The sequence below is a fragment of the Gavia stellata genome, chromosome 13, assembly GCF_030936135.1.
Source record: "Gavia stellata isolate bGavSte3 chromosome 13, bGavSte3.hap2, whole genome shotgun sequence".
Taxonomy (NCBI): Eukaryota; Metazoa; Chordata; class Aves; order Gaviiformes; family Gaviidae; genus Gavia; species Gavia stellata.
Genome location: NC_082606.1, coordinates 20,008,634 through 20,025,886, shown reverse-complemented (window position 1 = coordinate 20,025,886; position 17,253 = coordinate 20,008,634). Strand labels below are relative to the sequence as shown.

The window sequence follows — 17,253 nt, the reverse complement described above, 5'->3', positions numbered from 1 at the left end:
GCAGAAACACAGGTTTTCAGGCTTTCAAGCATTCCCTGTATCAACAGAGAATGAAAAAATATCTGAAAATAGAAAACTTGCCCCTTGCCCCTTCTAGCTCATTGCTAAGAGGTAAGTTGTCATTATTTGTGGAAACTCTCATTTTCTTTTTCAGCATTCATATAAAGCTTTTTGGCACTACTTTTGGCCTTGATGATCAACACGATCTTGTTCCTTTATGTTCGTCTATCTCCCTGTCCCATTGGTTGTCTAGTAAGAAGCATGGCATAAAAACTAATTGTTCATGTTACACCTAGATTATAAGCTGTTTGGGACATACTGTGTTTATTCTCTGTTTTGTGTAGCGTCTACCTCAGTAAGGTCCTGGCCCACTAAAGTTCTTTGATGCTGTGGCAAGACAGGTAGTAGGGGAGAGGTGACCAGGATAACGCAGTGAATCCTGTCTTCGTTTCACTTTTGGGTAGGATTAGAGTGCCTTGATCCTGTTTCCAAATCTGTGGCTAGTTTGCTGTGACTACAATCAAGACACTTCTTTTGCTGCTGCTTTAGAATTCTTCTCTGTGACAACAGGAGATACATCAAGCTTTATAAATTGTTAGTAAATTATTCTGTGCCCTCTGGATAGAGTGTGGAACACTGGGGAAAAACTGTTTTTGTTATTCTATCTGAACCAATTCATGAGGTATTTTCCCCAAATTAAGTGTACATGTTTCCCAACCTCCCTCTTCCCAGCCCCTTTTAATTTTGAAGCCTTTTTTGAAACGCAAAATACTATTATCTGCTTCATTTTTCTTTGGTCTGTTTTTGTTTGTTCTCTAAGGTCCAGACATTTGGAGAAAGGATTGTCCTCTTTGTTCTGAACTACATTATTTTTGGAATGCTGGAAGGGAGTTCAGCTAACGATGCATTCTTTCTACCTCACTCTGCCACCGAGTGTGCCAAGATACTCTGGAGAAATGGTGAGGCTGTTGCCTTTTACTCAGTCAAGATGAAAGGTAAGGTCATCTTAGAGACACATTTCCATTAGTTCATAATAGTTAGAAGTGTAATCCTTTTGTTTATCTTTCAGTATAAATAATCCTGGCTCTCATTTACATTTTTATATCAAATCTCTCTCAGAATGAATCTGAGGAACAAACCTTCCCAGAATTTGGAAGCCATCCATATTACTTTCATTTAAACACAATGGCTCCAAACTCTATTCTCAGTTACACTGAGTGATCTGAGGTGCTGGCTTATTCCAATAAAATATACTTTAATGCAGCCAAGTAGAAGGTCATACATCTAGGAAAAAAGAATGCATGGCCTACCCACAGAATGGAGGACTGCATCCTGGAAAGAATGATATCTGAAAAAAGGAGTACGATTCACAGTGGAAAACCAGTGTATCAGCAGTAGCTGGTGGCGAGAAGTGGCAATATCCATGGATGCATAAGGAGCACTGGCTGGGTTGTGTAGAGGAAGGTGTATGCGCTAGATCAGTCCTGGAATGCTTTGTCCAGTTGTGGTACTTCCAGTTTAAATGATGATGATTAATTAATTTCATCATTAATTTATTAACTAGCATAGAAAAGAAAAAATGCATTTGATTCTTTAGGTATACTTGCACCAGCATAAGGTTTGGTGAAGGTCTTTTATTAAATAGAGTTTGTATTAATGCAGGTACGTTGCTATTAACCAGTCTAGAGTGGAAAAGCCTTCGTTAGAATAACTCCAGGTATGCAGTTGAGTACGTACCCTCCATGTAGGAGTGGGTTACCAGTCTGTGTTTAAGATTCATGGGTGTCATCTTGATACCAGCAGCTTAAATGTAGACAAGTTGGTATCTTTGAGGTAAATGTACTGTTCAAGTCAGCAATCCGTAGCCATCTGTCCAAAAGGGGAGAATAAGAAACAGCTTGAGAGCTGGACAGACATGGATTGCTTTGGATTCTATAGGACAGTCTGAAGGTGCCTTCTCTGACAGAGTCTCAAAGGCCAGCAACAATAAGAGGTGTTCTGCTCTTCAGCTGCCTTGGGATGTGCAAAATCCTTACTCACACTGAGGTGGAGCTTGTACACCACTGTGCTGGTACAGTGCTACTTTACTATCAGTGATGAATCAAGTCTCAGCCTATGATAAAGGAATCTTGTATATATCTGTGAATATGCTGATGAACTGGTTTGTAATTGGCAAACACTTCAATTGCCATAGTACATTTTCCTTTAAGTCCATAAATATTTCTGAGGAAAGCTTTTGGAAAGAAACACTTGTATGGGCTGTAATGATTCATGCTTCAGTAAAATAAATTTGCACAGTAGTCTGTTATGGGTGGAGTATTAGCCAAGTTGAAACTATTTCTGAGTAAGTTCAGAGTCACAGTTTGGTTTTAAATCAGGTCCACATAAAACACAAATTCTTCAAGTCCAGCTTTGTCAGCATCTGTCTTTTGTTGCCAGTGTTTTTTTTCTCTGGGCAGCTCTATTTGTTAGTTTTTGGCCTGTGTCACAAATTACGGCAGTCTGTTGCCAAAGCTTTTTCGGGAAGCTTGAAACTGATTGGTTTTGCCCCTTTTTGCTATTTGCTGTATGCATTTAGAAAATAATTCCTTTTTCTGAAGTTCTGTGATTTCAATTTCATACCAGCCATGCTCTGGCTGATCCTATTCTCTCTACTTTCTAGAAGAGCCATGGATTTATTAGGCCCAAAACAGGCTAAGATAAATATCTTCTCTTAGAAATTGTATTTCACATAGTTGTTTTAGATATTTTTTTTAACTTTTCTTTTTTTTACCATAATGTAAGTTCTTTTTGCTTTTACTGTCCTGGTCAGAACATTTAGTAGGGGCAACTTTAAGTATTGTGCTGGACCTCTGTTACAGCTTCTGGTCCTAGGAAGAAATTATTTTCCTCTGTGGCCACCATATGATTCTGATTCCCTTTATTTCCATGCTCTGCAAATACCTGGCACTTCTTCATAGTTTTATTTTCTGCACTAGGTAATTGAGACTCTCATGCTGGTGTTGTATTCAACTGTATTTCTCATCTGTGAATTTTCCATTATCTACAGTATGACAAAAAACATGCTTCAGTGGAGCCAAATAAGCCAGAACAGATCTGTGGAGCATGGCTATTTCAAACATAAGTCATCTGGGTGAATCATAGAAATGGTGACCAAGGAGGAGAGAGTCTGTTTTATCTTTGCTAGAGATTTAATGTGCCGTTATGCAAACTAAATTTTCAATGGACTTCAGTGATTCCAATTAACTATCTTGGCAATATTGTAAAGTCATTTCCATTTGCCAGTTCCTAGGTGGCCTGTACAAAGTGAACTTGGTAATTTTGCTCCAGTTCCAAATGTCCATCCATCTTATGAACATCCTTAACTGGATCTCTTTTGATAGTCTAGCTAGAGAGGGACAGATGGTCCTGAGCACCCGCCTTGCTCAGAGATGCAGTAACTGCAAGTCAAGGTTTTGAGACAATTTGGCAACTACTGGCACTGTCCATCCTGCACCTGTTGTGTAGATAAACAGAAGAGCCATTCTTCAAGGCTATCACTTTTCGTGAGCATTAGACACCTTTATTAAACCAAAATTTATTCATGACTGCACAGATCATCACCCTAGCCTCTCTGGTATGTGCCTATTCCTGTTCAATGACAGGCATGCAGCATTTACCACTGGGTATACTAAAGATTGATGAGACGTACTAAGCCACTAATGAGGCTGATAAGACACTTTGTCACGTGCCAAGACAAATGTCTCCAATTTTATCTATGTCAGCAGCTTCCATATTAGACAGCTGAGAAGTTAGACCTCACTGCATGTAGCTACTTAAAGGTACAACAGGAAAAGACAGTTCCCTGTCCCTGTACCTTTCTTTGTAGGCAGCAACCTGAAAATGAAATACTTTGCAGAAAGCCTTCATATAGATACTTTGGTTTTGAGATCTGTTTTATATTCTTTTCGGTATTTCTTTCAGAATTTTTTCTTGGCATGCTCTAAATATGTGTGAAAATCTCTAAAAGAATGTGTTTTGTGTAGCAATGTAGGATTAATGACCACGGTTACTGACACTATGTTTGTGCAATGAGACTGTGTAATTCCCTGAAAGTTTTTCTTTTTTATCTACTGAGGACTTCTAATTACTGAAAATGGACTTTTACTACCTTCACATAAACGTCAGGAGAATGTAGAAGATTCATAATGCAAATAAATCAGTAAAGAAGTTGGAGGATGCTATAAGCCAGGAGTGTCTTAGTCCCTTTACGAATAAAACAGAACAAACCCCCTTTTTATATACAGGGTTTTTTTCCTACTGTTATGTATTACTGTTTCTGTAACACATAGGAGCTGCCTAGTTGCGGACCAAGCTGTCTGCAGAACAAAAAGCAAAGGAGTCAGATTGTCAAAGCTTGTCCCTTCCCAAGCTCGCTGTGTCGCTTTTGTCAAACCTTAGTAGTAAAAGCGTGGAGAAAGATGGTGTTCTCTGAGACGTGAGTCAAACCAGCCTTAACAAAACTGGGTCCTGTGAGAAGGCTGTAAAACATGCAGTTGAACCAGGAGTAAATGCGTTGTTGGCTATTCATTCATTCTTTGGAGATCCTCTGCAGATCACAGTTTGGGAACACCTGACTGCAAAAACTCTAAGCTGATATAAAGTAGGCAGCAAAGCAACCCTGCCCCGATCTCTGCTTTTTGCTACCCCAGAGCCTTAGAGATCATCTTTGGAAGCAGCTACCCAATCTAAAATCCATTTCACACCTTTCTTCATATAAGCCTTTGCAAATTTCTTTGGTGGCCCAGGTGGTATTCTCTGGAAATAGATTCCTAAAAAGATAATAGGATTTTATTTTTCACTGATTGCATATGTTTCTTTTAGGAAAAAAAAAATTAAATCAGAATTGAAGTTAACCTGACAGACAGTTAGCTGAAGTCTGGTTTGATAATTGCTTTTCTCTCCCTCTGTTTTCTAGCAATAATATTTTTAATGTGCATTTCTGAGGCAGACTGAAGGTTCTGGCTGTAATAAAAATCAAATGACTACATACCAGTCAAGACATGAATTAATTTAATTTTATTGAAGCCAGAACCTTTGTTCCCCTTCTCACATACAAACTCACACAATGGGTTGACCTTGGTTTCTATTCAGCAGAAATATTCCCCACCCTTTACACAAGCACTCAGCCTGCTTAAGGCCTGTCCAAACATGTGTGTGCCAAGCCAACTTGTTCAGCAGGGAAATAGTCAGTATGCACAACCTTGTTTTGTTTGGGTCTGTTGGATGTGGGGACTGGATTGTTTTTTTTTCTGGTTTGTGGCTCTTTGGGAATGCTAATGGCTGTCTGCTTTCCTGCCCCTGTAATATCTGTTTACCATTTTACTGGCTCATAAGTTGGTCATTTGGCACTTGTGACCTAACCAAACAGATCAAAGGCTTTCAAAGGGCAGACTGTATGAATACTTCCATCTCCATCGCCAATGCCCTTATTTTCCCTGTCTCCTCCCTCACCTCAAAACTTAGTCTGTTTGTGTGTTTCAACGGTGATACAAACCTCTGAACCAAATGTGTGAGAACCTCGTGGTCACCTCTGGGCCACCATTAGCTTACGGTAACCTCTTTACTATAGGATAGGAACTAGAGACAAAGTGGCCTTTGTTTCAAAGGTTTGTTTGTTTGTTTATTTTATTTCAAATGGCTGTGGGCTATAACTCTTCCAATATGTTTCCCAGGGACAAGGTGAAGAATGGCTTCATGGTTTCTTTATTTACAGTGCCTTTAGACATTACAAGTTTTTGTCGTCTTCTCAACACAAAATTAGGAGCACAGACATAAATCACTCAGCTCCTGGGATTGCTGCATAGCAGTCTCATCAGGATTTATAGGGGGCAGACTATATGAGATAATAATAAACTTACAAGGACACTTGCAACATGCAGGAATTCTTAAAGCTATTGGCTTCATGAGGAAAAGTTTTTCCCTTTCTTAGAATGTATGGTGCAACACTGCTGGAATCCAACATCTCTGTTGGGCTGGCAGCTAACAATGGGACTGGGCATATACTCAATTTTTTTGGCTCATGAAAAAAGAGTAACTACCCATCATGTCTTACAAATACCGAAAGGTTATGAACACTACCACAAACCATCCTTTTCCAACAATATGCTTGAACATGTGTTTGAAGTTAAGCATGCATTTTGATTAAGCAGGGGTGGACCAAGCCTGGATGTGAATGGATCGGTTATGTAGCTACATAGTCTTGTTGTATGGCTGAGTATGTGTGATGTGGATTCTTGCTAAATGGAGAGCTACATTCTTGACAAATCAGGGCCTAGAATTAAATATAGTCATGCATGCTTTGCTGAATTGGCATCCTAGAAAAGAGTAATGGAAGTCAGGCCTGGCGACTATCAGCAAAAGGTGCTAGACACCAACTCAAGGAACAGAAGTAGACCTCAGTTTAAGATAGCTATGGGGATGTGATAAAGAAAAAATGGATCTATTAAGTAAAAGTCTTATACAGGAATTTAGGAACAGCCATTCTATAGGAGATCTTTGAAACTGTGAAGTAGGTCTTTGTGAAGTGATGAAAGTTTTATGTCTCAAGACACTGAAAACCAGACTGAGTGGTATGCTAGTAAGTGGTAAGAGAGAAAACCAAGAAGGTCTTGTTGAGATTTAAGCAACAAAGTAGAAAAATGTAATTTTTTTCTGTTATAAAGGCCTGGATATCCATTTCTATTTAAACTGCCATGTACCCAGATAGAAGAAGCATAAAATCTTTATAAATATTTTCTAAAAATGAAAATAAATCAGCGAGATATTTCTATGGTGACCTTATCCTATATGTAGGTAGTTGGTGAACTGATGTTGGTCATTCATTTCAGGGTTGAATGCTTATGCTGTCAAGTAGTTTGAGGTTCTGTTTTTATGGTATTCTGCACTGAATGGAAGTTGTACAGTGAATTGCTAATGTACCTCCTGCAACAGGACCCTAAGTTGTTTAGGGTGAACATTAAAATTTTGGACGCTGAATGTCTGTTCTTAATCAACTTTCTCTTGACTCCAGTTCGAGTTTATTATACATGATTGCAAAATAGATCCCTTGGTTCTAATTTTTTTGACAGTTTTCACTGAGAACTGAGTTTTAATAGTTTGGAGGCTTATACTTGAGTCTGTATTTTGTCCACAAGCAGAGCATTATGTCAAGTCCCCATGATTTCAAGTGACTGACTTAATGTGTTTATTAGCAAGGACCGTCCTTGAGCGAAAACCCTAGTTTAACATTGATAGTGGTAGTTCAAGCGATGGACTAGAAGCATGTACATGTATGATAAATTACCACTCTATAGAAATTCAGTGACTTACAAAGGAGGACTTAAAGTACTTCCTTAAAATGCAGCACTCAGTTGTTCATGGCTTTATACCCAAATGCCTTAATTAATGTCTATACTCATCTTCCTACAGAGGTGTGACTTTTGTGTGCTGCACTGTAAGGTTAAACCTAAGCTGCTGCCATGAGTTTAGCTATCACTTGGATTCTACTTGGTGCTTTCTCAGACATCGTTCTTCCTCTTTGGGAAGACATCTGCCTCCCTGTTACGTGCTGGGTTGTTGGGGCTGCCCAACTTCTGCTCTCTTTTCTGAACAAGTGATGGAATTCCCTTCCTCTGGCCTGGAGTCACTGCGATCATGAACAGCTAGGAGTCTGTTTCCAGTTTCAGGCGGAGCAACCCCAACACTTACTTTTTGTGTGGTTCTCTTACCAACAAAGGTTTGAAGATGGCTCGTGGGTATGTGTTGACAGATAACAGCAACTGAAAGAGAGAAGTATTCTTTTGTACAGCTGTCTACAGAACTTACTGAACTAGGAGATCAAAGACTGAATATGCAGTAAAAGGGTTGTATAACTTTCTAACCAGTAAAAGTCAGAAAGGAGGTGTAAATGATGGGGCCAGTCAAGTTTCGTACTTCAGAGTATTATCACACCATTTGGGGAGGCACAACAGCAATGTACGCAGAGGCCAAGAGAGCTTCTCTTCTCTCTTGGCAGTCATTATGAAATTGTTAGCTTAAACAGTATTGGGAGTTTTCTCTGGAATCCTTCTCCACCGTCCAGCTGCATCAGGCAGTACAGACCTTCTGAGTGTTTAGATCATACTGAGTTGTATGGTTCAATGTATTTCATAAAAAGAGTTTGTCAGGTGATTTACCAGAATAGACAAAAGCTAAAGGAATATACTGAGATTAGATTCAGAACATTTATGCCTCTTTGGCTATAGCCCAGTTATATCTTCTCAGTGAATTTTCCTTTATATGTTGCGTGCGTACCTAGGTGGTCTGATTATGAAGAATCGGAGTCTGGAAAATACTATGGTGAGACCTGTCAGCCACATGTTAAGCGGGTCCTCTCAGTTTGATGGCACAAATCTTCCACCTGGAAAGTGTTTTACTGTCTATGCAAACGCACTTCAGTTGGGGTCATCCTTGTAGCCTGTGGAAGGGTATCAGGGCAGTATTTGTGGCTAGAATCGCACAGTGGTTAGTCAGTGCAGCGATACCAATTTTCTTTTCAAATTCATGTGTTTTTTTATTCTCTGCTTTCAGGGAGCCTATGTGATGGTACAACCAGTCAATGTTACTTGCTGCCGGTTTTGGATACTATATTTGTCCGGAGAAAGTACAGAAGAAGTGGCCTAGGGATGGAAATGCTGCATGATTTCTGTCAGTCTTTCATGGCTGAGGATGCCTTGGGGATCAGCTGCCCTATTTCTGCTGCGATGTATCAAGGTAAATCATTTGATGTGGAAGCGTTAGGTAAGGGTCATGTATAATGTATAAATTTCAATATGGTCTTGGTAGGATTTTCTTAACTGTATGAGAGTTCAGTGCACTTGTCTGAACTGAACTGTTGTTAGCGTGCAAATGGTTACTTTTCTTGAAACATCTGGAATTTCCCGTAGAAGGGTAGGCCAATATTTATGTAAGACAACGAGAAGCGTAAAACTCGTATTGCCTGTTTGACATTTTGCATTCTTATCTTGCTCTCTCTTAGAAATAGAACTGTGTCATTGCCCTAGACAGTGACTTACACATTTTATTTGACACCAGAGGGAAAAGAATCATAAGATGTTGTCAAGCCTACACTATGCACATAATGCTCTTGTAGATACTGCATTTGTAAGAAATGAGATTTAATAAGCCATATACCAGGGCTCTGCTCATTCATCCAGTCACATCAGTACTTGTTTCGTATTGACTGTCATTGAACATTTGGCACTTTTAAAAGATTATTAAGTAGTTACATATCTTCTCTGTGTTCACGTTGAAGTTCTGGTTTTGCTAGTAAAATTTACAGAAAATATCTGTGCTCACATTATTTGTAAAACTGTTTTCTTTAGAAAAGCATTTTTTCCTAAAGTTTGTCTCAGTATGGCATATGGTCTTTACTGTAATTTTTTTTGGGATGTTTCTATTGACTTATGACTTTACAGCCATTTCCTAATAAGTGTCAACAAAATTTTGACTGTATCTGTTCTTTCTCTTGGTTAGTATGTGTCATTGAATGTATACAAATGTACCCCAATGTATAGAAATGTACTCCAGGAGTTTTTAAGGTAGTGCTACTTCTAAATTCAGGAAGGAATGGTATTGACAACATTCTTTCTCTTCTCCCAATAATATCCATTTTTCCTATGGCTTAGACATAAACATCAATGGCTTAGGCACTGTGGATCAGAAAGGTGCATTGTTTATGTGTTAATGCTAGCGATATGTTGCAAGTCTGTGCTTTCATCTCAATTAAGATTAGAGCTAATAGTGAATAAATTTGACTTGTGTCATGTTCTGATTAGGTTTTCTAGGTCCTGCTTTTATAAAAATACTAATACTCTAAGTTAAATTTTGAGTATATTGATGTCACTGCCTTTAAAATTTCATCGGAACCACAGTTTCATACTTTGACAAAAGAATGGAAAATTTTACTCTAAATCTCTATACTAAATGTGCACAGTTATCACTAGCATGTTATTTAATGTGCTATAGAGGCCTAAAAGGAAGTAAAAAGCCATCTAGCATATATCTCTATTTTGGTATATATGTTACTTTCAGTAGCTTTTATTGAAATAATTAATTTACTTCTGATATCCTTGGATAAAATTAATGACAGGGGTCTGCTTATTACTGTGAGGCGAATGTTTACATACCAAAATTAGGGTTTTTGTTTCAATAGCCCAGTGTTAAACTCAACTGAATGTTGAATAAATGACCCATCTAGATTCATTCTGTAGTATGATGAACCAGAATGGATAGAGGAGAGCATGAAAATACTTTTGTTGTTTACAGGTTGCTGTCTTAGTACAGTTGATGGAACTGATAGAATAGTGGTTAAGGAAAGTTTAAAAATCCCTCTTAAATTTTTTTAACTGTTTGTCCTACAACACATGCCTCCTCTTGGCTCTGCAGACTTCCTAAGGAAACCTCTAAGTAAGACAGATTTCAGTTTGATAACATAAGCAAACCTAAATTTTATTGTTTATCCAAATTATATTAATGTTCTGTGTCTATGATAGTGATAAGAGTCTGTAGGAATATGGTTTCTCAAGGCGGTCGTACATCGGACACAGGTATGCCTGTTATTCCTCTGTTCTTCCTATTTCCTGTTTTCCACACCCAAAGAAGTAAATGAACCGCAGCAATGGAGTATAGGATAGCAGTAGTAAAATGGAGGATGGTATTGGCTCAAGGACAAACCAATACACAGCTTTTGTTTATAAATAGAAATTTGAGTAGCATTCTAATGGTTAAAGCTGGAAGATGCTGAAACACTTTTAATTTCAGAGTAGTGAGGGTGAAAAAACCTGCACTGCTGTTAGTCTAAAACCTACTAAGTGTCTGGAGACAGTTCTGTGATGCATGCCAGAAGAAGGTGGCTCAGTAAGTCAAGTCCTGTATTTCTGCGCTCTCAAGGAAGTAATCTAGACTGAAGCAGATGGACAGGATTCACTCATGCCTGTTTAGGTCATTCTACACAGACTTTTCCTAAAAGCTCCAGCTAAAAGAATAAAAAGGAACATGAGAAGAGAGAAGAAAAGATTTCCAAAGGAACTAATGGAAGTAGGTCTGAGAGAATTTCCAGGATAGAATACGCTCCCTCTTCCACTGTACTTTTCACTCATTCATGCTTTTACCCCTTGGTTTCTCCTATTCAGTTTGCCAGAAATTCTTGCAGACTTATCCCGAGGAGCAGAATCGACTGTGGGAGGTGGAAGCACCAGGAGATTGGAGCCAGCGAGCGAATATCTGGTTAAAAATTCAGATGGAGTCATCCCCTGCAGGAAGTGAGTTAAAATAAACAGCGTGAACTTGGCCACGTTAGTTATATAAAGATAAGAAATAAAATCAAGTGTTAGGTAGTGATAATAAATAGGTGATTTCTCTGTTGTATCCACATGGAGAAACTATGGAGTGTGCAGTCCGGTTCACTGGTCTTTTCCCAGTAAACAGGACAATTCTTAGAAATTATGAGGTAATGAGATTGAACTACAGAGCATCTGAGAGAGAGTGAACAAAGCACAGTCTTGGCATAAAGTGGCTGTAACTCCCCTCGCAATGCACTTACAGCAGGGTAGAAGTTAGCCCCAAAAATTCCTGTTGCACAACACAATGTCTGGGTTATAGAGAGGGGTTTGTTTCTCTGAAATGATTACAAAGAAGAAATTTGTATGGGCAATGTGTTTAATTACTTTCAATTTGCTGCCAATACCATTCTTGGGTGGAAAGACAAACATTTTCATTACAGCTTTTGGAAGATTCGAAGTACTCTCCTACAGGGTAAATCCTTCTTGCTGGGAGCATTTTCTGCCTACTGCCCAAAAGATAGCAGCAGAGTCGGAAAACCTTTTGATGGTTCATATGGGCATCTTGTTGATGTAATCTGTTCAGCTGGCTTGGGGATCCAGACAGGCCCCTCTGCTGCATGCACGCAAGCTGTGATAAGCATTAGGTTCCAAAAGAAAGGCACACATTGTCTGTTTCTGGAAGTGCAGCGAGGAGTGCTGCAGAGCAAATTGCTACCATGCCTTCCCACATCTATCCTGCTTTGTACTGGCTTGGGGACCTTCAGTTGAGATGTGGCATTTCATCTTGTCTGCAGCACCCCACAGGAGAGTTAAGTCAGAATTTAGCCCTAGGCTGGATTCCTCTGAAGCCATTATATTTATGTTCCTCATGCTTTAAACCAACAAAAACTGGTGTTGCTCTTTCCTTTAATCCATCTTGCTCAGTTCAGTTTATTAATGGCAATTGAAGAGAACTGCGATCAGATCAGCAAACAGAAAGCGTATCCTGGAGGAGAGTATACTTTCTTTTTTCTTTCTTCTTTTTGCCATCTTCTACAAAAACAAACAGAAATGACCCAAAACATGGGTAAATATAATTCCATCAGAGTGGCTGTCAGTAAAAAATACATGTGAGGCCTGGGAACTGCCTTCGCCAGTTCTGCACGTAAATGAGATATCTCATATGTACAAAAAGAGGAAGGAGGGCAAGTATAAACCAGAAATGGGGGGGAGGGTTTATATGTATTTATATGGATTGTGAACTGCAATGTGATCTTTATAGTAGAAGGAAGCAGAAGCAAGTGAATTTGGCACTAAAATATACAATAAAAATCTGCTTTTTAAATTATATTCTCCCCTCTGGTGCACAGCTCACTGGGCATCACTTTCCTTTACACTGAATGTGCTGACAGGCTTTATTTCATCCATCTTCAGTGGAAAATCAACCCCCTATAAAAACAGTATTTAAAACAGTGTGTAATACATTTAGTATATCTGTTTCACATATGAAATCTACTTGTGTGCTTCTTGTGCTTGTGTTATCCCAGTGCTGTGCATACTGTGCACCCAGGGAAATACCAAGGGAGAGCAGAGGACAGATAACACCTGCTAAAACTAGGGGAGAGTTTTCCTGGTTTTGCTTTGTCCTAAAGGCAGTGTTACTCCTGCATAGCTCTGTTTGATAGCTGGTGAGGAAATAACAAGAGAATTTTCCAGGGCTTCATGCTATCTGTTAGTAGTAGATAAAGCAGAAACATTTTCTGAGCACAGGAATCCTTTATCATCTGACCTAGTGTGCTGCTTACCATGCGTGTAAAGAGAAGCTTCTGTTTCCAGAGTTGTGGTATAGGGATACAGAGAGGAAAATGATGTGGCATAGAATGGAAACCATTGGAGTTGTATGCTTACCTGTTGCATGCGTGCACGGTCATTTAGATCTTTAGGGGGTCACTTGGGAACATAGCGCTTCATTCCTACTTGCTCTGTTATGTAGAAAGCAAAACACAATGTAATTCAATATTGTCAGCTCCAACCTGGATCTATGGTAACAACCACAAATATAGACAAGTCTTATTCTGCTCTGATTTCTTAGATGCCCATTGACATTTGCAATGCTATGTTTTAGAACAAAATTATTGAGAAGAAAATTGGAAAATTGTACTCATATTACATTTTTTACCCCTAGTACTCAGGATTGAATACTATTAATGTTGTTGTAAGAATTCTGCAATCATAGATATTCCAAAAAAGGTTTCTATAACCCTGAGGTCAGAATTTTAAATTTTGCAAGGTTGTGTGGCTGCATCTAGTGGCAGTACAGATAAACTGCAGCACTCTGTTTACTTCAACTGATACTTCAATTTGGATGTGCACAGACACATAGACATATATACACACATACATTTCTGTCTGCATGTATACATATATCTACAAGAATAAAGCTTTTTAGCATGTTGTCACACATAGCTGCAATCATTCATTCTGAATTAATTCTTATTGTTTGAAAAATTGAGAGATTTATTTACAGCAAATAGTCTCAGTAACAGGAACATAGTGACATTTCTCTTCTGGGGCTGATTGGAGGAACAGAAATCATTTAACCTGGTTTGCTCATTGTTGCTAAAATTACCAGGCAGTGAAGTGAGCTGTTTTGAAGTAGTTCAGGAATATACATAAAGCCTGTAAATGTAAAGCTAATGCAAAAAATAAGCAGACTGAGCAAGAATTAAAATAAATTTCAAATGATTGTTTATAATCCTTTATCTGAATTGATCAAACTATCTGCATTTTCTGAAAGAGAGGAAGGCATATGGGTTTTCTTGGTGTAAGAAATGAATGGATTGTCTATTTAGCAGAACTTTCAAGCTAAGAAAGACCCAGAGACATTTTCTTTCTTGTATAGTTGTTCACCTTAGTCTTTTGTGGTAGTGTCATCGGGCACCCTGGTTTAGTTAATTAACAAAAGCAAGGCAAAAGGGGTTGAAGGTAGCATTCAGGTGGCTTTTTCTGTGTTTTTTAGATGAAAATTGCCATGGAGGTCTGCTAACATTTTTTTCCTTTTTAATCTCTTTTTGGGGAAAACTATTTGCCCCATATCTCCAGAGGCTGAAGCGGGCTTTCATACCAGTAAACCCAGATAATCAGATGTGGACCAGATGAGTAAGGTACAGTGACTGATTTGCTATTTTATGACTTTCTTTTTTATTGGTGGCCTTTTTTAGTGAAGTAGTGAGGTTTAAATATGAGAGATCATCACAGACAACTGTGGGTGTTTTTTTACTACTGACCCATAGATTTATGTAGGTAATCATAGCTATATAATATATATACATACACATATAATTGATTCATATAGCTAATTTATATAGCTATAGTAGTTTGAGAGGCTAAAGAGTCCAGGATAGTTTTTGCTAAATGTTTTAGTTTGATCCTTGCTGAGGTAAGAGAACTGTAACGAAGCTGGCATACAGCGATTTGCAAGGTTTGTGTATGCAATGGCTTTCTGAACTGAACTGTGATTTTTTTTTTTTTCCTGTGCCTATACAGGGGCTTGAGTGTGACACCTTTAGAATAAGTAAGCCAAGCTCTGTACGGTCCTAATTATTTTATCCTACTACTGAGCTGCAGATCTGACTGTGCTTAGCTTTTTGCAGGATGGAGGCCTAAAACAGGCTGAGAGGTTTGAACCTAGTTAGGCGTACATGTATCTGAGAAAACAGATCACAGTCGTGAACCTTTTTCAAGTAATAGAAAAAGGAGAGATGAGTGGAAGTAAAACAAAGAGCTGTAGGGGTTGTTTCCCTAGCACAGTTTGGTTGCCGCACAATTAAATCAGTTTGTTTTCTTCATACATGGGTCTCCTGGGGGAGCTATGACAGCGCTGGCCCCTGTGGTGCACGCTCTTGCGTTATGTGCTGTGGTCATGGCTTCGGAGCCCACCCAGCCAGATCAAGGCTCCGTGTACTCCCAGTTTTCTTTATGCTGACACTTCTGGGAACTCAGGCAGAGCAGCAGGAATGAAGCTGTTTTATACAAGCAATGCAGCTAAGTTTCTTGCCTTGCATGTTTATGGTGGCCTTGTTGGACAAAGGCTATTTATATTAGGATCAAGTCACTGTTTACGTTGTTTGTGTATAATTTGGTGTTCCCTCTGTCTTGGTTCTAATTTCAGAGCATTGAATACATTCCTGGTGTTGGGAAAGTGGCAGGAGATGGCACAGAAAAAAAAGATGACACAGCAGCAGCCGGGACTCTAAACTCACAGCGTCCTGAACAAGAGGACTTAGAACAAGGTGCAGGCAATACTCAGCAATGCAAAGGATTCAGAAAAACAGCAGGTCCTGGGGGCCTAGTTGGAGGCAAGGCCACTAGACAATTTAGAATTATACCATAATTGCACTTTCAAAAATCAGCAAAATCTCAGTGTGGTCTTAAAAATTGTAATTGACTGTTCATAATTTGTAATGCTGGAGAGATTTCTTCAGGTAAGATATAGTTGTTTTGCAAGACACATGTTCTCCATCTTGTGTTTTGTTCTAAATAAAGCTTTTGTTTGCTAATTGTCCTTTTTTTTTTCTTCTCACTGAGTAATTAAGTAGTAGTTGAGTCTAGTTATTTCCCTGCTCTGAAAAGATTTTATTGAATTGCATGAGATGTCCAAAAGGGAATAACTGGAAGGCTTGTACATACTGATGTAAGAAGATATTTCTATGGAAACCACATCCTGCATTATGGAAGAGCGATATTGCAACACACGTTGGTATCAGAATGACAGCTGTAACCTTCCTTTCAAAGAGAACAATTAAACTCAAATGAAAGCATTTCAAGATCTTCTAGCAGAAAAATGTGCCTCAAACCCTGTGGTGGACAGGATGGTATACAAACTCCATTAATGCAGAAAAAGTTTGGTACAGAGTAGAAGAGTGAAAAAGTTACAGGCCTTAAACTGCCTTTAAATTCAGGCACTGTGATCATCTTATGTGTAAGTTCAGGGTGTAGAACTTTGTGTAGATTAGCTATTGCATGTTTTATTTCCTGTAGGCTCTGTTCTACATTTAATTAACTTGGAAGTATAACATATTTCAATAGATTACTCATCTTATGGCTTGGTAAAGAAATTTTGTTCTTTCACCACAAGCTGGTTCTGTATTAGAATTTTTTTCTTTTTAGTGGGGAATGTCTAGAGCTTGAATGTTGTATTAATGATTACAGGTAAAACTCTTCAGGATCAGATCTTTAGTCTAGTGGCAGAGAAGGCTTTGCAAAGAGGTAGGCTCAGTGGTGAACAGCAGTAGGGTCTTGAACCTGAATAGATCCAACAGCCTGTAATTCTTAAGTGGGTGCCTTGGAACAAGGAGAGGTAGCTATTTCTTTCCAGAAACTAATCCAGCATTTCCAGGGAGACAGTTCTGTAGGCAGGCATTGTAGGTACACTGTAGGGATGTATATTTTTCCACCTGTAGGGCATAATTGCTTACACATAGCCCTGTCACCCTGTTTTGTTTAAGGTCGTGATTTAGCATAGTGTTTATTCATGTATCCAAGTAACTCCTCCCCTCTTGAGCTGCTCAGTAAAACATATGCCTGAGACACATCAAAATCAGACCTTTCTAGGCATCTCTTAAAAAAAATAAAAAAAAATCGCTATAATTGGAACCTAAAAGTTTTTGCCAAGAGAATTAAAACATTGAATTGTGTGCCAGCCTTAATCATGTTGCTATGGTTCTCTTGTCTCAAAGAGAATGTGTTTAGGACTAACTTTATACTCAGTTGATCTTCAGGTTGTTGATTCATCAAGTCACAAAGGGTGTGTTATTATAAAGACTGCTAGAAATTGTGTGTCCTCCTGTGCAGCAGCCTACATTCTTATTTAATGTATGGTTAAATACATACCTTTTTTTTTTTTTTAAATACAGTATTTGTGAAGAGTTGC

General features: G+C 38.7%; 1 protein-coding gene across 1 annotated transcript in view; it reads left to right on the top strand.

Annotated features, from left to right (window-relative positions):
- FAM169B (Protein) overlaps positions 1 to 15,822 on the top strand; it is a 39,775-nt gene extending 23,953 nt beyond the window's left edge. The window contains 5 exon segments of the mRNA XM_059824132.1: positions 821 to 995; positions 8,590 to 8,772; positions 11,193 to 11,321; positions 14,424 to 14,485; positions 15,493 to 15,822. Coding sequence (XP_059680115.1) covers positions 821 to 995; positions 8,590 to 8,772; positions 11,193 to 11,321; positions 14,424 to 14,485; positions 15,493 to 15,714 — 771 coding nt within the window. The 3' untranslated portion in view covers positions 15,715 to 15,822.
- Positions 15,823 to 17,253: the final 1,431 nt, after the last annotated feature.